This window comes from Simochromis diagramma, unplaced genomic scaffold, assembly GCF_900408965.1.
Source record: "Simochromis diagramma unplaced genomic scaffold, fSimDia1.1 OVJJ01000583.1, whole genome shotgun sequence".
Lineage (NCBI taxonomy): Eukaryota > Metazoa > Chordata > Actinopteri > Cichliformes > Cichlidae > Simochromis > Simochromis diagramma.
In genome coordinates, this window is record NW_024387285.1 from 2,592,673 (window position 1) to 2,620,123 (window position 27,451).

The window sequence follows — 27,451 nt, forward strand, 5'->3', positions numbered from 1 at the left end:
CAGAGAGCCATGACTAGAATCTGTTCAGATCTCAGCAGATGAATCGATTAGCGTTGCACAAGAAGCTTTTAGTTTGTTTTTTTTAAACGCAGAAACTAGTCAACGTGGACCCAGGGCAGAGAAAGTCCGAACTCAGGATTACTACAGACTTCTGAATAGGAGGAGCCAGTGCTGTGCAAGCTGACCCTTTTCAAAAAGCTCAAAAATCTGCTTGTGTAGATTAAAAAGAACAATGTGCTGCCTGCAGTTTCTGATTATTGCCGGGGTCTTAAAACCTTTCCCGTTTATGAAAGAACTTCAGAAACATACGTTTCTGTTCAAAGTATCCAACTGTTGAAATTAGGTAAATTTATTCGTGCATAAAGTTTTGGGCTACTTTTATCTTTGGTAACAAGATTGAACGTTTGACCTTCTCGTTGCTTTTCTCCTTCACCTTCCTCCTATTAGCCATTGTTTTTGTGTAGGTTTATTCTTTTACTCTAATTTATTGAACTCCGTGTGGGAGTTTTCCAATATAAACAAGCTCCCTGCATACAAAACAGTTTGAGATGAGTTCAGGGTATTCGTGTTGTGCTAGGGGTGGAGATGACCGTCTCACATTGATTTTCTCTGAGTCTGGAGGAGAGTTTTTGTGGCCTCAGTTGTAGGCTGCAAAGACCAGCATCGCTCTGACTCTTCTAACTCTGCCTGCCAATTGTTTACATATTTGACATAACTTCTGCTGTTGTGCCTCCAGGCACCTGCTGCGCAGCTCAAAATGCCTCGCCAGGGGCAGCGTATCCAATAGCTGCTCTGTCAGTCTGCATCTGCTTGATAACACAAGAAATTACAGCTTTCTGTCCGTCTGCCTTCCTGAGTGAGATTTCTGTGCTTTGACAGGCAGTGGACAGACTGCAGAGCTGTTTACTGTGTTTTCATGGCAAAAGAAGCTTGTCTCACCTTGTCCTGAACATCATCTGAATGTGGAGCTGACTTTTACTATTTTGAAAAGGCCATGCATCGCTGAGATAGCATGCTTTAACCAAGTTAATGAATTTATATGTATTACACTATTAAAATGACCCAGTAAGCATGCAGAATATACTGTAGAGGATTTCGTTTCCATGTTAAATCCTACATACTAGAGAAAAATCTAGAAAATAAGGTTAAAAATAAATAAAACTACAGTACTATTTGTTTTGCCCCCCCTTAAAAACAATCCTTAAACTTGTGCTATTGTTGTCAACGCATTGATTATTTTAAGTTTGAGTCCAACATGTAGCTTTTCTTACCACTCCAAACATTGTCCTGTTTACTCAGTCCTCATGCTGAGTGTTTAGAGCCACATATTCGTGCTCCCAAGTAACATTCGGAGATAAAATATCAGAATTTCAGGAGCTGGGCCACGCCTCCAAACTTGACCCTTCCAGTTCTTATCTATGTATCACCCCCGATTTCTACAAGCTGTTCTCGTTCTCATGCCCCACCCTCCCTTACATACAACAATCTTGTTTGTAAGGTATCTTAAACTGCACTGAATGTCACATGGTTGCTGATACGTCTCCAGGCCTGTGTAAGTGGGACCTACTGTGGGGAATAGAGTCCACCTACTAACTGCCCCCAAAATGAGAAACTTCAGTTTACAAAACAGACAAAAAGACAAACCAATTTACTCCTTTTTGAATTGATTTTTTTATTTTTTTTTATTTTTTATTTTTAAGAATCACAATCTTTTATTTCAGCTATAGAGAAATTCAATATAAGGATATGTTGTGTCGCTCACTGCTGTTACAATACAAATCAGTGGAATATATATGATAAACAAATGTGCAATGGTTACTCGTCGTGGTGTCGTCTGTTTCCTCCACAGAGCCTACAGATTTAACCATGTGATGATTAAAACCAGTGTGAACCACAATCAGGAAAACAATTTTGTGCTCATTGTCACTCATTTTTTGTTCCTGAACCCTGGAGCTGTCTTGACCTTTCTGCACAGTAACGGCAGTTTGAGAGTATCTCTCTCAGACTGCCGTCCTTTGAGCTCATCTACCCTCTGCAGGAGCTTGTCTCGGCGCTGCTCAGAGAGAGCTTCATGTTTAAACTTTGCTCCACTGTACTGATTTTCCATAGCCTTTAATTTAGCTATGAGATTTGCGTTCTCCATCTTTAGTGTCTCCATGTCATAGAGAAGATGCTCTGCAGATTTAGAAGTGCTTCTCCTGCAACGTGGAGGCAGTGGAGGCAGCGCTGTCACTTTCATTTCTAACTTTTTATGTTCTTTAGAAAACCGAGATTTCTCTTTCTTAACAGCTTCCTCAAGTTCTCTGCGAGCCGCTTTCTCTTCATCGAGATCGTTTTGCATAAGCTCCCTCTCATTTTTGAGAAACTCAACTTCGTCTCGCAGGGTCTGGTTTTCAGAAGACAGGTCCTGATTTTCGGAGGTCAGTCGATTCAGTTTTTGTGTTTTAGCGTGCTCCTGGGAGACAATGGAGTCGTAGCTCCTCTGGAGTGCAGAGTTCTTCTCTTGTTCTTTCTGCACAGTATCTCTCTCAGACTGCCGTCCTTTGAGCTCATCTACCCTCTGCAGGAGCTTGTCTCGGGGCTGCTCAGAGAGAGCTTCATGTTTAAACTTTGCTCCACTGTACTGATTTTCCATAGCGTCTAATTTAGCTGTGAGATTTGCGTTCTCCATCTTTAGTGTCTCCATGTCATAGAGAAGATGCTCTGCAGATTTAGAAGTGCTTCTCCTGCAACGTGGAGGCAGTGGAGGCAGCGCTGTCACTTTCTTTTCTAACTTTTTATATTCTTTAGAAAACCGAGATTTGTCTTCCTTAACAGCTTCCTCAAGTTCTCTGCGAGCCGCTTTCTCTTCATCGAGATCGTTTTGCATAAGCTCCCTTTCATTTTTGAGAAACTCAACTTCGTCTCGCAGGGTCTGGTTTTCAGAAGACAGGTCCTGATTTCCAGAGTTCTTCTCTTGTTCTTTCTGGACATCTGATGCCCACTTGTTAACGTTTTCCTGCAGCCTTAAAATCGTGGTGTCCTTGGCCTCGATATCATCCTGGAGCTTTTGGACTTTGAGGCGCAGAAACTGTATTTCATTGTTTTTTTCTAGGTTTTGTTTCTGCTGCTCAGTGAGACGATCCTCTAGTGCCTTAATATCAGCGGCCTCTGCATTTTCATTTCCATGTTTAAGTGAGCACCTCCTCAGATGGAGTTTCTTGATCGTCTTCTTGTCCTCATCACTGTTAGCCATCATTTGACTAATTCTGGTTTTAAGGTCCTCAGTGCTGCTCCGGTATTCTTTCTGTGACTTCTTTAGATCAGCCACTTTTGTCTTCATGCGTTTCAGTTCTTCACGCTCTTTTTTCACAGCTTTTTCAAGACGATCATTTTCCTCTTGCAGCTTTTTAAAGGCTTCATCCTGTTGAGATTTAGCCTCTTTTTCTATTTCTAACTCCTTTTGGAGAGCAAGCTTGTCTTCTTCCAGTTGTTTGAGACAAGTCTGAGTCTTCTTAGACTTTTCAGGACCATCGTACTGTGGAAAGCGGAACAATTATCGTGTTGTTGAATATGTCAAACAATTTGTACAGAATAGAAATATGTAGCTTTGTTCATAGTTAAATATTTATATTTTTCTAGCATGTTTGTTCAGTTTAAAATGAATTCGCCAAAGCAGGCGGTGGCTGGATGTGAGTAAAAAATTCAAACATTCTCATCAGGTTGTTTTCATTTTCTTAAGACAAGAGAATTGCCTTTAAATAATAAAGCAAAACAAATATTTTCTTAGCATGTGTCTTCAGTTGGTCATTAATGTGTGTGTGTGTGTGTGTGTGTGTGTGTGTGTGTGTGTGTGTGTGTGTACGTTGGGTATTCATATCTTGTGGGGACATCTTATTGACGTAATGCTTTCCCTACCCTCTAACCCTAACCATGAAACACACAAGGATATGTGCGCACATGCAGACACACACACACACAAACAAACCTCTTCAAAATCATATTCATATCCCATTTCAGAGTTGTCCACTGAAACAGGGTCTTCCTGAAAACCAGCAGCTCCCTCAGATTCCTCTTTGAATTCCTCTTCGAAGTGGTCGTGAGCAGACGAGTCTCCGGCCTCTTTCCTGGGGACGTCCCAAAAATCACCAGATTTCTCAGACTCTTTGCTTTTTTCTGCTTTGTTTTCAAATTCTGACTTCTCTTTTTCAAATTTGTAGAGATGATCAGATTTCTCCTCTTCCGAATCACTCTCACAGTCTTCTTCAATGTCATCACTCTCACAGTTCTCTTCAATGTCATCTATAATTTCTTCCTCAATTTCATCATCATCGTCTTGGTCAAAAGATTTGCCGCCACCACTCCACTGAAAATTCGTTGTGGAGGAAAAAAGTACGTCTACGCTTTTGCTGCTCATTCTCCTAGATGAAAACAGCTCCTTTGTAATAATTTCCTCTGAATGTCGCTGGGTTAAAAACTTGGCTCTCTGAGCAACACGAACGGTAACTTGTGGTAATGCAGTCAGCGTGTGCCTGTATCTACTATCACATGCAGAATAGAGTTGCAACAGAACGAGGAGAGAGGCGTCTATTTCGAATAATAATAACATGTTGTCATCACGGGCCAGTGTTGCCATTCTACTCGGCATTCAAACATGTTTACATTCTAAACAGTCGCTCTTTGGAGTCTGGGTTCACCTTTAAGAAAAACCAAAAACCCGTGTCCTCTTAATCCTTGGCTTAATTTAATTAAACTTTCCTAAACTACCTTTATCTTATGTATCACAATGCAATTTTATTTTCTAAAAGTAAATTCATATTTCGTCCACACACAAACCATCTTCCACTGTTTAACGAGACCAACTGGACCAGGTTAAAACAGCATGCTGCTTTTATTCTTTTAAACACGCTGACAGCCTCCTGCGGCTCTGACGAACAGAAGCTTTAAGTTATCTTTAAATAATGTTATTTTCACAACAAGATTTTATTTCCATCAGTTTACCTTGTTGTCAATGGAAAATTGTATTTAGTAGTCAGTATAATCTTTTAGTGATATAAGTTTGCATATGGTAGAATACTCCATGTAGTTATTTGTATTAGGAAATATTCAACCATGTATACTTAGAGGCATATAATTAATTGTGTGTGATCACTAACAGGCTGCAGGCTTGGGGTGCACCCCAGGAATGCACCCCCACGTCCTGGGAGCACGAGAGAGCTTGTACCTGGTTTTATTGTTTTATAGCAGGATTAACGTAGTTACGTTTGTTTTAGTCTAAGTGCTTTAACTGCTGGACTTCCTCACCCTTCTCCTGACCAAGGATGTACCTTTTATGACCCTTTGATCAGCAGGACACACACACACACACACACACACACACACACACACACACACACACACACACACACACACACACACACACACACACACACACACACACACACACACACACACTGAAGTATAAATAAAGACCGGGACAGTTTCTTAGTGCGAGTCTCTGAGGCTGCCCTTGCTAGCAAGAACTCTGTGTGTTTCTCTTCTCTGAGTCTTTACTGAAGAAGTGTTTTAGAATATTTTTCCCTAACATTGATTTGGTCCTTCGTAGCCGGAGCAGAAAATATCAGAACTGTTATCTGTGACTCTGTTCCAAGATCCAGCACTGATTCCTGACGCCGTGGGGAGCCAGCACCGAAGCCTGTGCACAGCCCTCTTGGACGAGGAGAGAGCCCCAGGACGTTAAATTCGGGTCTGGGCCGGTGTTATAATCTGGTCCACGGCGGTGGGATTCAGTCCAATGATCTGAATCACCAGTGGGACGTCAGGGGTGAGAAATTTGGTATATAAAGACGGCCGCAAAAGTTTAAAGAAATGTGATAAAAAAATAAAAAAGGGGTTTAAGTTCGCCAAAAGACCTGTGTTTTGACCAGTTTTAGAGGTAGCTGAAATTATCTCGTGATAAATTAGCGCGCAAATGTCTATGTGTGTGTATGTGTCTGGAAGTAAGTTGATTTTACAGCACAATACGCTGCTGAACTACTTCCATTTTTGTTTTCTTTGCTGAGGCTCACATGCTGGTGACAGGAGAACGGTTGAGTTTCATCTCATAAAACTGATACCGCTTCACCGTTAGGGTGAAGTCGAAGGCCGTATCAGTAAACCACTCTGAAGTCAAGCGTGCCAGCGACGGCCCAGCAAAATCTTTGAAAATGGGTGATAAACAAGTAAAATTAACACCTGATGAGAAATGTCTAGAAAAACAGCAAGCCGGAGCAGGACTAATCCAAAAGAAAGAGAGAGGAATGCATCGTGGAAGAGCAAGAGGTAGAAGAAACAAAGTAGACAGTAACTCAAAATAGGATAGCAGCTCAGGTGAAGAGAGCAGTTCAGACTAGGAAGAACATAATAATCCCTCACCCAGTGAAAATTAGAGATCACAGTAGTTTGAAGTAGTTTAAAAAAGGGTTGGAAACAGACCCGACTGAATAGATATAAATGCAAGAGGAATAAAGTAAAATAAACAAAAAGCTAAATTACAACTTAATTTTAATGCATTCAAACTAATAATAAAAAGGATAACAACCTATAAACTGGTATTAATAATGAAAGCAGATAATTCACACAAACAGAACTATGATAACTGTGATAACTGGAGTGTGCAGCGTTTCCATGAGCAGTTTTCCTGCATCTTGACTTGTGTGTAGAGTGTTCATAGCATCAGCATCATGTTTTTGTTTATTTGTTTTGTTGGGTTGAAAAATAGTTAAACTGGTGATCATATTTATGGATCACCATGGCATATATCATCAGCCATGTGATTTATTTACGCAGATGACAAAGTGAGTGTGAATGTGTCTGACGTCACAGTGTTTGTGTGCGCTGTGTAAAAGTAATTGCCTTTGATTGTGAGAGCGGTGATTCTGCAGGTCACCAGCTATTGTAAAGAAAAAAAAAAAAAGAGTGAAAAAGAGACAAAATTTACATTGTAGATGAAAAATAATTATAGGAAAAAGGTTTTGTGTTGATCAACCAAGAACAACTACAATCTCATTTTCTGCTTATAAGAAAGGACTGTTCACAAAAACACAGAGAGAGAGAGATGTGTGTTGATTAAGCAGTGATGATAATAATGAAAGTCTCTCAGTCTGTCGTTTACAGGTGGGGAACGGACCTGGATCAATTCTCCACGGACAGCAGTCGGAAGAAAATTATAGGTAGAAATCATTAGAAAAAATTAGAAACGCCCAGCCAGGATTTTTTGGCTGAATTGTTTTGCACCTTCCCGTCCTCATCCTGAACAAGCAAGCTCCAAGGAAACTAATCTCTCCCTGAAGACACCGAGTGCAGTTTCAGAAGCACGAGCATGAACATCAACAGTGGACAGGAGTCCAAGAGACAATACCAGAGTTCTGAGCAGAGAGGTCCAGCAGCGCTGTGGGCAAACGGCATCAGAAAGAGAAGAACCACCATCTAGATTGGATGGATGGAGATGCGTTTCCAGCAAGCTGCAACCTCACTGTGTGTGAAGGACTTTTGAGAAGACTGTCTGAGTTTGACATTTGCTATGTTTGGAGTGAGATGGCAATGAAAGAGACAGTGGGACAAAGAGAGACACGGGACAAAGCTGAAAAAAAAACTGACTGCCATTGGACTGAAAAGTGGGAGAGAAGGAAAGGAGCAGAAGAGGGCTGAGGCTGCTGTTTTAGTGTGGGCAATCAAATTAGGTTAAGGAATCCGGGGAGACAAGCGACTGCCTGGAAGTGGAGGATTGACACAGTGTCCAGACCACCACAAAAGGGGGAGGAAGACAAGCACTGAGGTATGCAAGTGTACTGTTAGAAAAATGGAAAGGTGACACCACACAAGCAGAATATGCATTAACCATACTAACACTTCCAAACACGAAATAACTCATGAAGATTAGACAACATCTTAAGCGTGTGAGTCTGTTTATCATCTTGTCCAAGTCACTTAGTGTGATGCAAAGACCAGTGGACTCACAGCGCATTAGTTAAGAAATGATCAAATAATAGTAGAGAAGTGTGTAAGAAAGGCAGCTTTTAAGAACATGCTCTGCTGGATATGCAGCTCCACAGACATGCATTAAACCTGCCTAATAACACAAACACATGTAATGAAAATTAGCTTGTTATCTTTCATCAGTGTTAAAATAGTGTCAATTTAGCAGACACTTGTTATCAAATACTGAATTTATCCAATGCAAAAAAATTGACCCTCTAGGTTGCAGGACAACAATTTAACTTTTGTGGGAAAAAAGATTCTGGTTTGACCAACCAGTGATCAGACAATAAATTTAGTTGTTGATATAGTAAATTGGGAGAAGCTTCCTGCTTGATTGATGCAGCACAAGTAATTTACTGTATGAGGGAAATTGTCTTTTGTGATACTATTTTGAACATGCATTTCTGTTGTCCTGTCAACTTAGTGGGTTAATAGCTGATATGCAAATTAGTTGATCAGTTTTAGATTAATGAAAGGTGATTGAATTCTAGCACGAGTGAATAGGATGTGTTGGAGTTGTTGTGTGTTGAGTGGAGACTCTAAAACACTGAGTTTCCTGTTTTGATGTGTGAGTGAATCCTGTATTTAGATACACAACTCTGAATACGTCAGAACAAACTTCTTTTGTGAAGTGCATGACAGCATGTCACATGTTTTATGATGAAGGGAAAAAAGGAAAATTGAATAAAATAGATCTGTGGCCTAAATGAGTGAAGAGCACAGACCTGGGGATTAAACTCATAAGTTAAAGAAGACATTAGGCTTATGTTGTGTGTTGTGCAGCTGATGGTTGGTTTGGAGTGAATCTAGCTGATGATTCTTCTCCTGTTGTGAAGTTGATGAGGAGTTTGTGTCATGACTTAACAAGGCCCTTTTATTTTGATACTTTCACAGTGCACTGAAAGTTTGGTTTGATAATCTCTGTTATTTTTCATTTTTTATTTTTTTTCAACAGGCACTGATTTCTGTTTGTCAATTTCTAAGCAGATCTGTACGTCGGGAATTAAAAGCGCTATACGACTCGTCGTCAAGAAAACTGTTGAAAGGTGAGCTTCTCCAAAATTAAAATTGGCTCAGGAGAAAGCTACTTATTTGGGACAATATTAAATGAAAGTCCCGGCCCAAAAAGGATTCAGCGATGTAATCCGATTTAAAGTTCTTTTTCTTTTTGAAATGACGTCATTTTGCTGAAAGTGGAAACTAAATGCGACGACAGGTTCCACTATCAGCAAAGAAAGAATGAATGAATGAATGGAAATAAAAAACAAACTGACTGACTGGTAAAAGCTGACAGGACTTGACCACGACTCAAGGTTAACCTCCACCTAGACAGGACAAAGGGTGGATGAATTTATGTGTTTCCTGTTACAGGAGCAGAAAGATGACAGCAACATTCGAGGTTGCATGACGATTTAACCTGTTAAGTGCCACTTTCTGTGTCTGTGCATCTACCAGGGGTATTATTCACTATCCTGTGTTGCTCACAGAGGAAACTGTGAGAAAGTGTATACATCTGAGCAGCGCTAACATTTGCATTTTCTTTTCTACAGCATTACAGTTCTTCATGTGAATTGATCACATGATTTATACCAGGACAGCTGGTTGATGTTTTTTCTACTACAGGATTTCTGGGTTTATGTGTGAAGAAACTGTGTTTATAGGTTATGAGTGGTGATGCTGTTACACTGTGTTTTTGGGAAAATGTGAAGGTTACTTTGATGATGTGAATAACATGTGAGAAATTTCCTGTGTTGAAAACTAGTGTCACTTCTTTCCACAGTTATGGATGGTTGACTTTATGGCACCTCTGGAACCTGTTGACCTGCGTCTGATCACGGTCAATGTGTGTTGCTAATGTTTGTTTTTCTATGACTGGATGTAGAGGATTCGGCAGAAGCGGACAAGTGACATGAGAAAAACAAATAAGAGATACGGTGTTTATGGAATAGTTTAAAATGGAGCTCATTTGCTGGCCACCTTTGAGCTCCTAGTAATATATGAGTGGAGTGACTTTGCTTAAGGGAAGTCACGGATTACATTAATGTTAACAGAGTACATGGGATGATCCATGTCTGGGGCAAATTGGGGTAATAGTTGTAATTTACTGATTTGAGAAAACCTGCACATGACACTTGTCCTGCTAGTGCTGAATGCTTATTACTCTTATGATATAATTGTTTGTAAGTGTGAAGTTTGATTTCACTTCCAGATTTTGCTTTCCAGGCCATGATGGTGTGTATGCAGGCTCCTGGCAGAGCCAGGTGTTATGCAAAACACACTAACATTTTTATTGCAGGATTATAGGTCCAGGGTGGTGCTGCTCCAGAGGAGGAGATGCCCTGATGTTACCTGGGATATGATCTAGCTAATCTTTTTCTTTGAGACAGGAATCTGATTTTGATGAGTTGACTCATGGGAGTGTCCATGTGTCAAGAGAAGGGATCCAGGATTAATATGAAACAATGAATTAACATTAAATTTTGTTTTATATGATTTTTGCAGCGATTTGTGTGAATAACAGTTCATTCAACGGGTATTAAACCTATGCAAGTGATGCATCCATGTTCAGATGAGGCTTTGATGGCCTATAAGTGAAGTTCACTGAACTAAGGAATGTGGTTTGATGATTGTTGACATGCTCTCCAAATAGAAGTTTTTCCTCCTAGCAAGGAAATACAGGTGCAGCAGTAATCTCCTGAGAAATCTTCAGAGGCCCAGTGAGAAGCGTGAACCATTCCAGGCATAGCCGACAGCCAGGCAGTGGTTGAGGTCAAAGGTCAAGCTGGTTGGGGCCCATCATGAGATCAGATTTTGGAGCCACAGCAAGGACCATGAAACTGCGTTGGAATGAGAGCTGTGCCAAAAGGGCTTTCCAGAGGCCAACAGAGGAGATTGTGGACAACAGATGGGCACCTGAAGGATGAGGGGAGCGTGCCAAGCTCCATCGACAGCGCAGAAGGAATCTAAGGATGATATCATGATTCTGTGAAAGCACAGGAACCAGAAGCTATGGTGGTGATGACAGCAGTTTCCTATGAACATCACCTAATGCTGTGTCACTATACTGTGCATACGCTGGCACACTGAAGACTGCTGGGATCATAACGCCAGTAAGATAACTGGACCCAGCACCCTTTCTACAAAGAGGTTTTTCTGCAGAGGATGGACAGTAGAAGAGTCATAAGTATTCCTACCGCAGGATGAAGGCCTGAAGTGAGGTGATGGGGGTTGATAGAGGCCAATTCAAGTGCTTCTGACCTTTTCAACTGCCTGCAAAATAGCGGAGAGACCCTCCTGGATTTATCAGAGCCACTGGAAAGAGGTCGAGGTCCCAAGAAACCCCGGCACCCTCAAGACAGCACAATAGAGAAATCTCACACTTGGTTGTTTCAGTGGTGAGGGGGGAGTGCTGATTGAGCCCCCGTAGGGTAAGCTCGCACTTCAACCTCCAGCCTCTGATCAACTCTAGGGCAACCAAGTGCGAGGCGTGACGGACCTGTGTGCAACCATGGGAAGGTGGACCCTCTTGGTTACCTTGACTACGACGCTCACTTTTACAGGACCCCAGCTGGTGCCGGAAACAGCTGAACCAGGAGGAAGGCAGAGAAGATGGACACACGACAACTCTCACCTAAGGGATATGACGCAAGACCACATCCCTCCGTGGATGAATAATGCCTGGTACCGTTATATCCACGACAGAACAAAAGCAGAATCGGCAAATACAGACTATTATGTCTGTTCCCATCTACCCAGCACGGCAACATACCCCACACTATATGTGTTCCTGGACCAACTCTCAGGGAAGAACTACTCTATGATACTAGCAGAGAAAGGGGACTTTGTGTCCTCTTCAACAACACATGCTGCACTTACATACTGGACGATGTACATTCATCAAACATGACTGACGCCCTGAATGCTGTGAGACAGATCCAGCAGGCCCAAAAATCAGGACTATGTAAGTGATACAAGTGACTGGTTTTCTTGGCTTTACACTGGCTCCTGGTTACAGGTGCTTAAAAAGACGACTCATCGGAGTTGGGATATTTTTACTTTTATTTTGTGTCTTTGTAACGTGTATATTGCCATGTCTAAAACTCATGATTAACCGCATAATATTTTCTACTGTTGCTGCATAAATAGCCATGACAAGTGATGATGATGATAATGACCCCGACCTGTTGGAACATGAAGACTTTGTGTGATTAATGACAAACTGGTATCTCACTTAAAGTTTTTCTGACAACAGGAGGGAATGTCAATGGAAAATTGTATTTAGTAGTCAGTATAATCTTTTAGTGATATAAGTTTGCATATGGTAGAGTACTGCATGTAGTTATTTGTATTAGGAAATATTCAACCATGTATACTTAGAGGCATATAATTAATTGTGTGTGATCTCTAACTGGCTGCAAAGGCTTGGTGTGTATTCCACACTAGAATGCACACCCACATCCTGGGAGCACGAGAGAGGTCATACCTTCTCTTATTGTTTTATTGTTTTACGACAGGATTAACGTAGCTATGTCTGTTTTAGTTTAAGTGCTTCTTTACATATAGATGAACTGCTGGACTTCCTCACCATGTTATTTAGGGTGAGGGGGAGACTACCCTTTCCTGACCAAGGATGTACCTTTTGTGCTCTCATGACCCTTTGACCACACACACACACACACACACACACACACACACACACACACACACACCACTGAAGTATAAATAAAGACCAGGGCAAAGCTCAGCGCGAGTCTCAGTCTGGAGGCTGCCCTTGCTAGCAAGAAGTTCTGTGTGTTTCTCTTCTCCGAGTCTTTACTGAAGAAGTGTTTTAGAATATTTTCCCTAACAGTCACAAAAAGAAATGCTAGTTTTAGCAATTACAGTAGGTGAGGTAACATTTAACAGTGCTGTTAAAGTCAATGTCCAAACTGATACTTTTTCCCCCAGCAGTGTCAAATTACCCAATACTTCCGATTTCCTGTTGCATTATTGAAACCTGGCCCAGATATCCATAGTTGTGAATACAACTTATTGCTTCGGTGTGATCCCGCTGATCAGCTGCAAATACAGAGTTGTGTTGACAGAAGCGGGTTCCCTCGAGGAGCAGCTCGAGTGTTTTTGCAGTCGTCTGAAGCGCCTCAGTCAGGGCTGTTTGGCTGCTTTAAGCCATCATGTCCCACGATTGAATTTGCCTCAGTAATAGCTTTAGTTTCTATCAGCTCCTGCCCCAATTTTAGCCCAATTACATTTTGCTTGCTGGGCAGCCTGCCTTTCTTCACACTTCTCTGTTTTCAATGGGAAAGTCCAACTAGTTCAACTGACAGCTCAACAAAACTGGGGCCTGTTAATGTTTGACTCTACCTTTTGTTCTTGATTGGATTTTAATCGAAACTGCCACTTAATCCCATGTAGGGCCAACCAAGTCCTCCCCTCGCTCTGTTTTCATCCAGGGAGAATTGACTCGGAGATGCTGGTTGTTTTTCAGCTTTATCCTGTTTGAGATTCAGCGAGGAAGACACGCTTCTCACTGGGAGCTTCCCACTGTGACCACAGCCTTCTGATGCTGGCTGCTGAACAAACTAATGGAGGTTAAAGCTGCACTTCTCTCATCACTTAGCTTTCCACTTAACTGATAAGAACACGGCGTCCCCTGTGCTCTCTCTGCTTGTAAGTGTGAGACGTATGCATGCAGTACGATAAGAGAAATGGTCATAAACAATAAATATCCCCACAAACAGTCACTGGTTTTGCAGTAAAGCTGGAAAGATTAATCAAACAAACCAATAATAAGCTGAATATGTTCTAGTCAAAATAATTTATCATATACTTTTTGTAGTGTTGTTCTTCCCATCGCTGCAGAAAAATCCATCTTTATTTATAATTTATTCATTTGACATTAACTATAGATACCCTATACTTCATTCAAGTGGCTCTTTTTGGGATGTAATGAAACCTGGCAACCTTCCACTTCGACTTCCACACTGCAAACTGCTTTGTCGTGCAGAAAGCCTTGACCAGAATGTACTGTGTGCGAAAGTTATGGATCTATTTTCTTCTTTATGAAACTGGAGACATTCAGCCATGTTGGCTGAGCTGGCTCTGGCCTAAATCGAATCTGAGGCAGAGCTCTTTCTCCAGGGGACGAATGAAATAAGCCTTCAACTCCTTAGATGTTTAATCAACGAATCCCAGGTATGGGTCCCTATAGGGGACCGTCTCATTGGGAGGGGATGGGGAAGGAATTGCTACTACCGCTCACACTGCTGTCTGTATAGCTCCCATTGCTCGGACGTGTCAAAGCAGGAGGGAGTCGGTGTTTCTTGAGAAATCCTTGCCCTCCTGCCCTATCCTCTCTAAGAGGTCCGTGTTTACAGTGAACTCTGGGTCAATCCCATTTGGCTTGTCGTACACTCAGGAGGCAAACGACGTAGATCTGCAACAGTGTAACCTCCTGGATCTGGCCGAGACCTCGGCTGAAATGGACTCGGCCCCTGAGCCGCGGCACCCCGGTGCCAATGCAGTCAGACACCCATGCTATTAGCTGCTGTGCTAATTTTACACAGCTCTATTAAGAATGAGTCACTGCCATGAATGGCAGCCACAGAGCCATAATGGGAAAGTTATTTCTGAGGGCATACCTGCATGCACACAGGCTTATTATTAACACCAGTGACCCCTTTAACTAAATTATATTTAAGCTGTCCAAATCTTTCACATGATGCCCTTTTCTTGCACTTACAGGTTACTAATATAATGTGACATGCCCATCCTTCAAAATACACCCACTGTGTGTGTGTGTGTGTGTGTGTGTGTGTGTGTGTGTTAGGGAAAAGGTGCTGTAACACGTTTGGGTGAAATGCTTGTTTTATTTTAAAAATCTTTTAAAATAACAGTGAAATAACTTTGCTGTGAATATGATAATGCTGAGTGATGTTCACTTTGAACTGATTCCTTTAGAGAAAAAAATTATATTTTACAGAAAATAATCTTTGTGAGAAATAAAAGTTGATGATATTTACTATGTTGGTACTATGTTTTGTATAATCTGTACAAATCCATCTGATCAACATTTCAAAAACCCCCTAAAGGTTTCTGTTTACTATAATACCATTTTCTATGACAAGTGCAAATGTTAAAAATGCTAATGGTAGGCTTCTACGGTCTCTAGTCTGACTCATCAGGTCTCATTTAGCCACTTTTTAGTGTATAACAAGTGGCTAAATGTGAGCATATGTAGAAATACGGCGCATGCAAACACAGGTAGGGTCTTTATCTTACTGTATAACAAGACTCTTTGTATTCGTTTGTATTCCAGTACTTTTGATAACAATCACTTTTCTAAATGAAAGAATTGTTGAGGAGCCCGCGGTTCTGCTGTTCCGGTCCAGTCAGAATAATTTCCCATTTTTATGTTTGCTTTGATCCTCTTTTAGCCTGTAGGCCAATCTGTCGGAAGGCCATGCGACACAGAATAGATCATCGTTTTAGAGAGATTGGTTGGTATGGTGGATCTTTTCTGAATTACGGTCAGGATGTCACACTTTCACAGTGACCATACTTTTAAACCTCACATTCAGAAAAGGCCAGGAGGGAAGTATCTTTGGTCTTTTTATAACAAAGAGATTAAGAGGGAGCAGTATATTCGCTGTGACAAACTGCTCTGTGGAGTCAGAACAGGTGACCTCGGAGACGGTTCAGGACACTAGAGTACAACTGTGTGCCTTTTAGAGGCAGTCTGCTTTTGTGTTGTAGCTAGATTGCTTTTTCTTGTAGTTGAAAATATGTGTGCAATACACTCGAATGTGGGTTCATACAGTATATAAAATTCATTTGGGTCAGTGCTTTGCAGCAATTTATATTTGGCAGACGTTTCTGCTCTGACACGTACATATTCAGAAGGTTGAAAGCTGGGAGAGCAGCAGCAGTAGGAGGGAGGTGGAGGTGGGTTGCAAAGCAGCTTACAGATGTGCACTTTAAGTAGGCAGGTTAAAGCAGCTTACATAGCAGATCCTCTAGTTTTGCTAATAGAATGTGTAGAAGGATATCGGCTGATGCATCAGCTGATTGCTGGCTTTGAGATCAGCTGATCGATGGGGATTGTGGATGAACTTGACCTCAAGGCGTGCCTGAAGTAAGGCTAAAGTTGTATTGGTCTTCTGATGTAGTTTGAGAAAAATGAAGCTGCTACTTTACGTGTCTTCCTACATCAGCGTGTTTGTTTGAACGTTGTCAGTGTTGCTTCATCACGTGTGCGTTTCTGTCACCGTAAAGGAATGCCTACTTGGGAAAACTGCCGCATTCGATTGAGACCCACCTTCCCTTCCCTTGTGAAGGTCGCTCCTCCCTCCTGGAACATTGATACTCTTTGCAGAGATTTGTTATGACTCATTTGCTGTCACATAAAGCTCGTTATACATCTGGCCACAGCTGTGCAGAGTTGCACATCCACAAACTCACAATTAAACACATGTACGCAGATGCATAAACAGTTTAATCTGCACTACAGGGAGCGCGTTAACTTACATGCTCTCTCCAGGTATGTCTTTCACCTCCACTGGCTGTGTCCCTAATTAAATTTTTACTCTCTCATCTCTGCCTGTGTGTCTTTCAACGTGACCTATAACTACTCTGACATCGGACTGCATGCTTAATGCATGACTTTCTTTCGTGTTTTACTTTTTAAAGTACTTTTTTCCAAGTAGGTCTTCTGAAAATGGTTTAATGAGGTCATAGAACAAAGACAATCATAGACGTCTCTGCAGCCAGTCTTTTTGCATCCAGAGAAGTTGGCCCTCTGTATCCATTAGAAAAACAACACACTTTTCAGACCTGGAAGCTACAGCTAAGTGTAAAACGTTCCATAAATACTCCTGCACATAATTTGGGGCTGTGTTTAACATGTTATTTTCACCTCACAATCTGTAAGACTGTTTTATGGAGCAGATCACTGACCTTGGATGCGTGTGCAAAATAAAGCAATAAAACCGTGTGCAGCCATCTTATTTAGTCTTCTGCATTTAATGGTGTTCTGTCAACTGATGATGAGATGAGTTTGCAGTTTGTTGTCATGTCTTTTATCCAATTTCCGCTTTTTTATACGTGGTTGCAGTATGGGTAATGTTTATGGAAGTGTTGTTGCTTTTACACATCCACACTTGTTATCATACTTGTCAAAGTTCAATAAATAGATTTGTTGAAGTGAAACAGTGAAGATGAGTTCACTTTTCTGATGCCAACACTGTTGTCTTATTTTTGGATGGATGAATAGCAAGTTTAGTTTAAGATCCTCATTTCTCCTCATTTAAAAATAAATGTCTCCATATGTAAGAAGGGTGCATGATCCGATTTGGTCTTTTGTATGTCTAAAGCTTTAAGCACAGCACTTTGATGTTTAAGGATGTCATTTGTAAACAAAATCTAGACACGATGTGAGTGGTTTCCTGTTGGTTATGAAGTGGTGCTGAGGTTTGCACCCAGATCCAAGCCTGCAGTAACCTTTGAAGTTCTTTCTTTTTGCCTCGCCTTGTTCGCTACAGCTGATCCTGAAAATAAGACCATTATACAAATGCAAGCACAGCTTAAATTACCATTTTAAATGAAGCGCAGCCATTGGGATGGACTGTCACCCCACCTCTCCATGAAGGCTCTACTTCATAGCCACATCTGCCCATGGACACTCCCGTCATGAGTGGGTTATTAATCATTTGGCTAAATCGGATTTATGTGCTGTAAGATGATATATGGGGGGCATATGCAGGCACTGGAATATTGATTTCATTTTGGCTTTAAGCTCAGACATCGTCAGCTAGGTGTTATGAGCTATTGACAAATAGCAGACATCCAAAAGGGTGAAGCCAGCTGGCGGAGCTGATCTCTAACTTTTCTGCCTTTTTGCCCTATCTCATTGTCTAGTTGGCCATGGTGTTCGAGGCTTTTAATCAACATAGAAGTAGTTTCACACTACCTGCAGCAGAAATCCTTCAGTGTTTTACAACCTTAAGTGTAGAGGATGATAAGAGTTCAAAATGTGAAATGGTTTTCTTATGGTGGTGCTCGCATTTTGTAAACCGCAGCAGTAAAACCTTACTCCGTAATCATGGAGCTCATACAAACCACTGCAGTGAGCTAGAGAGGTGCGATTCCCCCAAACATGCAGCTTAAATTACATTTAAGATCATTTCATATTCGTGTTCTGTATTTGAGATGCTCAATTACCACATAGTTTTGTGCTAATTAGTCGAAAGTAAAGTCCCTTAGGATAGTTTCATTATTATTATTATTCTATTTTTTTCAATCCCAGACCTGGAAATTTCCAAGTGAGTGAGCCAAGCAAACATTTTCTCTTAGATTATTATGTACAAAGAGGCCTGTGTGTTTGCGGTCTTCTGCCCCAGCTGTCAACGTCAAATGACTTGTTGGTGTGTTTAAATATGGCGACGATTAAACGAGTAATGTTGTTTTCCCGCAGCGATAAACCAAGCGTGACCTCGGCCATTTTTAATGTCTGCTTCAATCTTTGTCTCGACAGAACAACACGTCATGGAGGCCGCAGTCCTGTCAGGAGTGTACCTGCTATGGTGATGTGGCCATCTGTGGGCCCACCCACTGTCCCAACCCCCACTGTGACCTGCAGAGGGTAAGATATTTTACATTTGACAAATATGCACTTTTTCTTTTTGTCCCCTGTAATTATTATGTCCAGGTGAGCAATCAATCAGTTTACCTAGTGATGTTACCTAATGTTGTTTGTTACATGGCAGCTTTTGCTTCTGGTTTTTGGGTTATGGCTCATTTATATTAGAGCGAAAATAAGACAACTTCCCTGAAGCTATGAAAAATTGGGGCTTTCCGGGTGATTGCATTGAATTTTCCACAGTCAGAGACAATCGGAAGTGGTTGTAGCAAATAGCTGCTCGGTCAAAGGTTGAGCTTGCAACACCCACAACCTCTGGAGGATCACTCTTTATAACAAGGCGATTGTAGGATCGCCTGTTGGGAGACTAACTGTGTTCAAACAACTGCAGTCTGACTCTGACTGTTAGCAGAAACAAGCAAACGTTATTAACATTATTATAATGGTTTGAAATCTTCTTTGAAATCTGCTAGCTCATTTATTCAGCTTAAAATCTATGCTAACTTTAAAATTGTGAAGTTGCTAGTTCGCATGACTGAGGACTAAGAAGACATCAAACATTGACATTTCTTTAAAACCTCAGAGATACAAACAGGTGTTAGTGCCGTGGTGCAGTGAGACTTCAGTAAAGGATAAATGATGAGGACCCCACGGCAGTCATACTGGAGCATACGCTGTATTCGTGCAGATTTTGTTTAAACTTCTAACAAAGTAGTTTTGGTGCATAAACAGAAGTAAACAGAAATTCAATGACCTGAATACAACATGGGTTTTATTCAGCGGCTGAGAGGAGGCAGCAGAAACACTTAGCATGACAGCTAGAAACTTACAGTGACACAGGTACTGGGAATTCGGCTGCTGTCTTATCATACATGAAGCGAGCAGTGTTCATACAACCGGTAATGTTTCTTTGAGTTAGTGAGGTGAAGAAATGAGGTTCATCTCAGTCCATACGTCCATGTGCAAGCATGTTTCTCCCACACTCTACAGAGGGCAGTGGCACATACTTGTGACATCATTAAACATTAGACCACACAATTGTTACTGTTACAACCTGTTCATAAATCTCCCAAATGCGGCACAAATCAGTCTTCGAGCCATTAAACTACGTTGGTTACCCTTTTTTTAGGTACGAAAGCAGCATCCCTCCAATTGAAATTCATATTAAGCCCTAACTTTGTCTTAAAGTTAGGATTGCCCATCCACATATTGACAAACGTTATTTCAGCTGTCATCTCTACAAGCTGCTGAATTTCATCGACATAGTTGCCGGGTGGTCAATGCTGGTCTTTTCCTGTGTGCATGGCCTTTGACATATGAAGCACCCTGTGCTGGAATGCAATTCATCAAGCAGACACAAACTAGGTAGACGAGCAGTATAAAAAGATCAGGAGAAACATCCAGAAAGTTAAAGACAGCCGTCTGTGGGTCTTAATGTGACGGGACTGAAAATAGACAGTAATATGAAAATAGTCAGACTGTGTTTTCCTCCTCGTTTATAATATTATATTGCAATAGCAGTGCACAGTGCATGGCCACATGTATGTGTTGTGAAAAGGTTCTCAGTATTGCAACAAGTGAAGATTTTGCCTCTGTCAGTGCGCCCCAGGGCGGCTGTGGCTACAATGTAGCTGCCATCACCAGTGTGTGAATGTGTGTGTGAATGGGTGGATGACTGGATGCGTAAAGCGCTTTGGGGTCCTTAGGGACTAGTAAAGCGCTATACAAATACAGGCCATTTACCATTTACCAACATTTTGCATTTCCAAATGATCACAAATGGAATTATTTCTTGATAGCGATTTAAATCCGTGGCCTTGGAAGTTCAGGAGGTTCACCTTTGCTTTGTGATATTTTTATTTCCTTTTATCTCCTTCTTTACAAGCACAAATCCACTTTCAAGGACCTGTTAAATTACTTTCCTTTGTGCGTTGCCCTTACAACAAGAATTCATGAACTGGCAGACTATTGTGCAGCCGAGTCTGGCAATTGCACCATTTCATTTGGCACAATGACAAATGTTCAGTGAGCGTTCGTTCCAGCACCTTTTCTTTGGGCCCATTTTAATTCACATGAACACATTGTCAAAAATGTTTTCTCCCGTGCTTCTTCTCAGATGTGATCTAAACATCAAGCCTGCAGTGACGGCATCAGATTCAATCCCAACTCTGAGCTAAGGCAACAATCGATGTCTAATGAATTCCACTCCGCTGCCTGGCAATCCAATGTTAATTAAAAATTAGTCATCATGCTCAGCGAGCTGTGTGCTCCCTCTCCATTTAAAAACTTCTTGTAATGTGACTTCCTCTCACCTACACTGATTAAACAGAAAAAAAGCTTCAGAGATTTTATCATCTGACAGTCTCCGATTATGAGGCTTTCTTTTGAAATCCAAAGCCATTATCTGCAAGCTTAACACCCCCTCCCACTGTGACCTTCCTAAAACGCATAACTAAATGCCCTGCAACGTTCGACACTGTGGGTTAATCAGCTTTCCTCGATCTGCAAAGGAGTCCTCTCACTGTCTCTTAAAGCCGCATATTGTGTAGCGTGAACTGACGGCGGATGATGACACTGTGGCTTTTATCCCTTTTAAGCCGCTGTTATCACATCGTGTGAAAAAATAAAATTATCAGGTAAAATAAAAAGAGTTTGCTGATGCTACTACAGGACCTTTTGTTGAATAAATTTTGATTTGAAACCTTTTTTTAAATGTTAATGACTAATAGAAAGTGTGGGGCATGAACGTTTTTTAGCTTCCAAAGGAGGTCAGAAAACGTTTGAGAAATTGAAATTGCAAAGAGGAAAAAAAAACCCAGAATATGTTCTACTCTATAATCATGTTTTCATTCTAAATCTTCCTAAAACTATTAACATTTTTTACCATTTGGAGCGGTAATAGTTTTTAAAAAACCATTTTGTTCCCCTTTTATGACTCAGATAACAGTGAGAGGAAATGTTTTTCATTTATTAATGCAATCATTCTGACCCTTTTATAACAAAATGCTAGAATTGAAAGCAGACATCAGCTGTATCAGGTTTTTGATCTTAGTAGTGCTAAGATTGAGATACTTCTTAGTTGTATCTCACTGGCACAGCGGGTAACAAAGAGGCGACACAGCATGTGGAAATATGAGCGTCTGACTGCATGGAGACAAACGCGACTGGGAACATGTGAAGCTTTTTAGGCTTCGCATGAACCTGAACATAATTCATTTGACAAAAACGAGGACAATAAACAACCTCCGAATAGAAACTCCAGGGGTGCCTGACTCAGAGACCATGACATCAGTCGTTTAGACAGATGTACTTTGCACAATTGAAAGATAACCAAGAAAACATCCTGGCATTTTTTTTGTTTTATGGTATTTTACTTTATCGTATAGTATGAAGGCATTTTTAAACATGTAAGTTTGTTAACGGATACAGGAGCTTATAAAGACGGTTAATAGGACGGCCACAGCATTCAGGAAACAGAGAAATGAGTTTCATACATTCTGAATGTGTCTCTTAAAACGCCTCGAGATGCCTGGATAGCAGACAATTTATTATCACAGCATCTCAGTGCTGGAAGAGCCAGGACCCACTACAGCGAGCGATTGTGAGGTTGACGTGCACGTGTGTATTTCATTTGTATTTATGATTGTTTTGCTTATAAGAGGATGACAAAAGCCTGCGTTGCCCAAACCTGCAACACTAATTAATGAGCTCGCCTCTCATGTTGAGCACTGCTACCAAAGAATGACAGGCCTGTCTTTTGCTCCCATGGCCACACGATCGTCCTGTAAGACACGGGACTCTGCTGCACTCTCGACTTTTTGAAGCTGGTTGGTAACATCACTGTTGAATTAATCACATTGAGAGGAGCTCACAGTTCAGCTGCAGTTTGTCGACTCAGAGCAAAGATGTGTGGAGAGCTCAAGACTGAAGTGCTGCTTTCGTTACCGCCGGCCTCCAATGTGCCCACGGTTCATGAGACAGATGGAGCTGAAAGCCTGAGCTGCACAGTAGATACTTTGAAACACAGGCAGGAAACTCAGTTAAATTAGTGAATTATGCTCGAAATCCAAGCCAACGACTTCTTAGTTTCACTGAATGTTTTTCATGTAGCGCTGGGGACAAGTCAGCTGTTCTCCTGTGGTAGACAGGCGGGCTACAACAGCAGGAAGTGGCAGTGAATTCTGCATGTCAAAGGTAAAAAACGCTGTAGCTCCCACTTCAACCACTGCTGGTTAAAGTCTGACTTCATGTTTATAGAGTGCACTAGGTCTTAAAATACAGTGGCCTAAATGATGAAGGCTTCCCAAATGTTACTGAACCTGCTCTAAAACGCCTCAGCAGATGCACGCATCGGTCACAGCATGTCCTCTTCAGTGAATTGGCAAATCTTTCAAATTGTTGTTGGGAAAGTGGCATTTTCCCAGCAAATAGAGACTAATTCTGTGTAAACAATTAACTGGAAAAACTGCCATTAATACAAAATAATCTTGATACTATTCCTAAAGAAATGACAGCGTGTGTGCAGAGCCATTTATCTTATAGTCATGCAGGGATTTGCTCTTCAGTGTTTTACAGAAGCCTATGTGCTGTAATTGCCTTGACTAATGAACAAAAGCATCACTCTGGTGACAAATGAACTCTTGTTCTGTTTGATCCTAAACCGTCTCCGTTTGTTTGCACCAATAAAACTCAAATTGGATCAAATTCAGTTATGGTGATTCAATTTTAAGCAGTGGACAGAAAAGCGCGGGGGGACTCGGGGGACTGAAACCAAACAAAAAAAGATGAAAAGTTCGGGAGAGGAGACACCGAATCAAGAATCCAGATATATGAAAACATCCAGGAGCTTCATCTCATAATGTTTATTTTATTTGCACAATTCAGCCATTGTGACAGATGAAGTTTGAAGACGCTGTTAAAATTCACTTCGGGGGCTTGTTTCTACTTCTAAATTTTGTGTGCTGCTGGGTGATTAATGGCGAGCTTCAGCTAAGATATGAACTCTGTCTTTTTCTTTATTTGGGGAGAACTATTACCTGCTGCACAGCTCAATTTCCATCTATTTGTTTCGCCCACTTGTTATTTCTACACTGATTTGTCATTTTTCCGGGTCTTTGTATGCAATTTTGTCTTTCATGCTGCTTCAGTGTAGCTCTATTTGATTTTTTTTCCCCCCACCATTTTTCATTTGGAAAAACACACTCTGAAAGCTCTGGGGGATCTTTTTTCTTCCCTTTCACAAATCGCACTCACCTCCTCCTTTTTCTTTTCCATGTCACTTCCATAAACATCACCGAAACCTCTAACAGGCTCTGCGTCTGGCTCTCGCCGCTTTCACGTTCTCTTCCTGCTGCACAGCCGGCCTCAATTAGTGTGAATGGGCAGCGCAGTTAGAAGACTCTGTGTTGCATATGTTTTACTACCTCCATTCCACATGCTGTGTGCTCCTGATAGTCTTCATTGACTCATTCTTCTGTGCACTGATGTGTTGCATGTCAGTTGATCTTCATGGAAATCGAGAGGCTGTATATTTGAAATGTGATGTATCCATGCTGGTTAACTCATTTCCTCTTTCTGATTGAGTTTCTGAGTGTGTTTTCTCCTTTTGTCAGTCTATTCATGTTTGTGTCTTTTTAAAAAGGGCGAGCATTTGAGGATCCCCACCAACAAGTGCTGTCCAGAGTGCGCCTCCTCATCCCAGGGCTCCTGCCAGTACGAAGGAGTCATTTATGGAGTAAGTGATTATAAAAATGTCTGCTTCTCTTTCACCATACAAATTATTCAGGGTTGAAATGTTTACACCAGGATGCAGCAGCTATAGATCAGTTTGCCAGAAGTTTATTAAATCATTCTCTTCCTTTTCCTAAATCATCCCTTTTCCTGCTTCAACATGGCACAAACTCAGGTTCACAAAGAAAGTGACAATTGGTTTGCACAGACGATTCACCTCATCAACTTTCATTTGGGTGAACCGACAGGTTGACCGCGACCTGGGCCAACATCAGCATTTGATGCTTTTATGGTTAAATGGGAGGAAACCCCTGCAGCCAGGCTCTAAAGCTGTGTGGAAAACCTAAAATTAGGAAAATGAAGTCTGCAAAAGCAGTGCATTATTTCTTGGAATGTCATTGTTTCACAGGTCGTGTGGAACGTAGAGTAGGGTTGAACTGAAAGCGAGCCATTTATTTAGGCTGATGACAACAATACGAAAAGGCAAAAGCTAAAATTTTAAAACACTAGGGCTAGAAAACAGCAAAGCAAGGAGAGCAGACCCTGTGACAAAGGCTACGTCCACACGTACACGGGTATTTTTGAAAACGGAGATTTTCTGTTTTCGTTTTAAAAAATAATCCCGTCCACACATAAACGCAGAAATGAAGGAAAACACTGCTAGGAACATGCCAAAGCAACAGGTGGCGATATATTCCTAACCGTGTAGAAATGTTGGCCAATCAGAAGTCTAGAAGCCTCGGTGGGAAATAGTAAACAAAGCTGGGGCATAGAAGCAGAACCGAGTCGTATGTGTGGAGGGACAGTAACTGTGTGTGTATATGTAAGCATTTAAACATTGCAGAGAGTAGAAGTAACAGTGTGACGTCAAAAAAGGCGCACACCTTTGACGCTGCGTTTTCTCCGTTTTTCTCGTCCACACATAAATGCAAAAACTGAGTTTTCGAAAATATCCACCCTGGCAGGCGTTTTTAAAAATCTTCGTTTTCAGTGACCGAAAACGCCGTTTACGTGTGGACGAAAGGTGCAAACGCATAGAAAAATCTGCGTTTTCAAAAATACCCGGGTACGTGTGGACGTAGCCATAGAATAAAGGGAAACATCAACTATATACACACAGAACGGCAATCAGGGAAATGGAGGCCACCTGGGGAGAACAAGACACAGCTGAACTAAATCCCAGACGACGAGACAAGGGAAACAAAACTAACAAAAAAGCACAAGGAAAACTAAATCAAGAAATAAAGTAAGACGTGAGATAACTACATGGGGAAAACACATGAATCAACTTAATACACCGAGGGAGGAAATAAACGCAAAGGCAACCAGGGACAAAATGAATGACACAAAAGAAGAACACATGACGCAATCATCAACGACACTGAAACATGACACATGCCCAGTAATCATTTATAGATGTGTGTCTTCTCTTGTATGCCACCCTTTTCTTAAAAAAAATTATAAAAGTTACTCAAAAAGTAAAAAATGTTCTGCGTGAACAAACCAAAGTCATTCAGCTCATGCACTGGTAGAGTTTGTAGACTCATGTCGACATGCTGTAGTTATTTGAAGGACTTGCATTGAATCGCCAGTCAAATCTAATAAAAGTGTTTTAAAATATTTTGCATTTGCCCCAAAATAAGGTTTTAAACCTATTATAAAGACTTTAATTCTCAATGGCTCTCGCTTCTATTGTCTCTGACATCACTTATGAGCAATAAGAATTTAGTCAGTCTAATCCTGTGTTTTCACAAAGCTGACAGGTCAGCCTGACTCGGGTATTTAGACATGCCTCCCAGTGTCTGACTGTTTGGAAACAAACGCAGCAACAGCTTCAGTTTTATTTCATTTTTTATTAGTTCATCAAAGTTGTTTTTTTCTTTTTGAACCTGCTGTTTCCTTCTCTGCCCTCATTTACAGGCTCATATCAGTCATTTGACACTGATGAGTTTGGAACTTGTAACCGCTCTTCAATACCCAACTCCTCAGTCACTTCCAAAACAAACTAATGCTAGTGTTGCCCCCCCCTGACAAAAGCATCTCTGGCTGTTTCATTTTCCATCAAGTGTCCTCTAGTTTAATGACGTTGGCTGCCATTTTGGATAGTAAACGACCTGAAGAGAAACGGGTCTTTCTTGGCAATGATTTTAAAGAGTTTGTTGGCATTGCTTGCCTGGTGAAGTAGCACTTGACATGGATCTGAACAGCGAGAGGAGAGATGAGTTTTGGAGAGGAGTAATAGCATTTTAAGAGTTTTGCTGCATCTTCTTTGAAGGGCAAAGAATAACATTGCATTGCTGCCGCTCCTTTTCCAGGAGACACAGTCTGGAACTGTTGACTTCTTCCTTTTTTACAGAAATACAAGGTCACACAGGATGATGATCCTTATATAACAGCATTCTTTGGAGACTTTTCTGAGTTTGAACTGTCGCTCTGCAAGAGCTATAATACAGAATTTTAATTCAGTACATCACTGGCAGATTTTTCCCTCAGTATTGAAAATAAGGGAAAACTATCCTGGCTGGTAAAACTATAAAGTTCTTAATTGTTTGCCACAGACTTCTTCCTGGGGTGAAAACGAATTTGGATAAATGCTTCATTAAACCTAAGACTAATTAGGTGTTTTACAAAGGTTTAAGAAGGATTTCATGCAGGTTTCTCAGCCTGACACCTCTGAAAATGAGAGAAATCAGATCTTAACTTCTATCATTATGACCAACATGCGTCATCGTTTTCGAAAGTCTGCATTTTCGAGTGTCCACACTGCGACGGGACAGCTCCGTTTTGAAATGCAGCGTTTTCGAGAGCGCTTTCAAAACGCTGCATTTTTCCTTGGGGAAAACGCCGTCTCAGTGTGGACGGGAGAGAAAACACATCATTTTCGTTTGAAAACAAAAAGGCATTGGTGTGGACGTAGCCTGAGTGAGACCTCAGGCATCCGCCAGCAGCAGGTTAACTAATGACTTTGAATAAAAACCACTAAGTAAAGAGAAAACACTTCAATCTCAAACATTATCATCTCCTAACTTCAAAACCCCAATGTTTCATCAGTACTCCTTAGTCTGACCGGGCCCTGACACTTTTTTGACG

General features: G+C 41.2%; 1 protein-coding gene across 3 annotated transcripts in view; it reads left to right on the top strand.

The window, feature by feature from the left end:
* Positions 1–24,752, top strand: part of LOC120716109 (extracellular matrix organizing protein FRAS1-like) — a 104,630-nt gene extending 79,878 nt beyond the window's left edge. For 2 of the 3 annotated variants that reach the window (XM_040003490.1, XM_040003489.1), the window contains 2 exons: positions 18,527–18,634; positions 24,273–24,751. In XM_040003490.1, coding sequence (XP_039859424.1) covers positions 18,527–18,634; positions 24,273–24,422 — 258 coding nt within the window. In that variant the 3' untranslated portion in view covers positions 24,423–24,751. Of the gene's footprint in view, positions 1–18,526; positions 18,635–24,272 lie in introns of all 3 variants that reach the window. The other variant, XR_005691812.1, reaches the window with a different exon arrangement.
* The last annotated feature ends 2,699 nt before the right edge of the window (positions 24,753–27,451 follow it).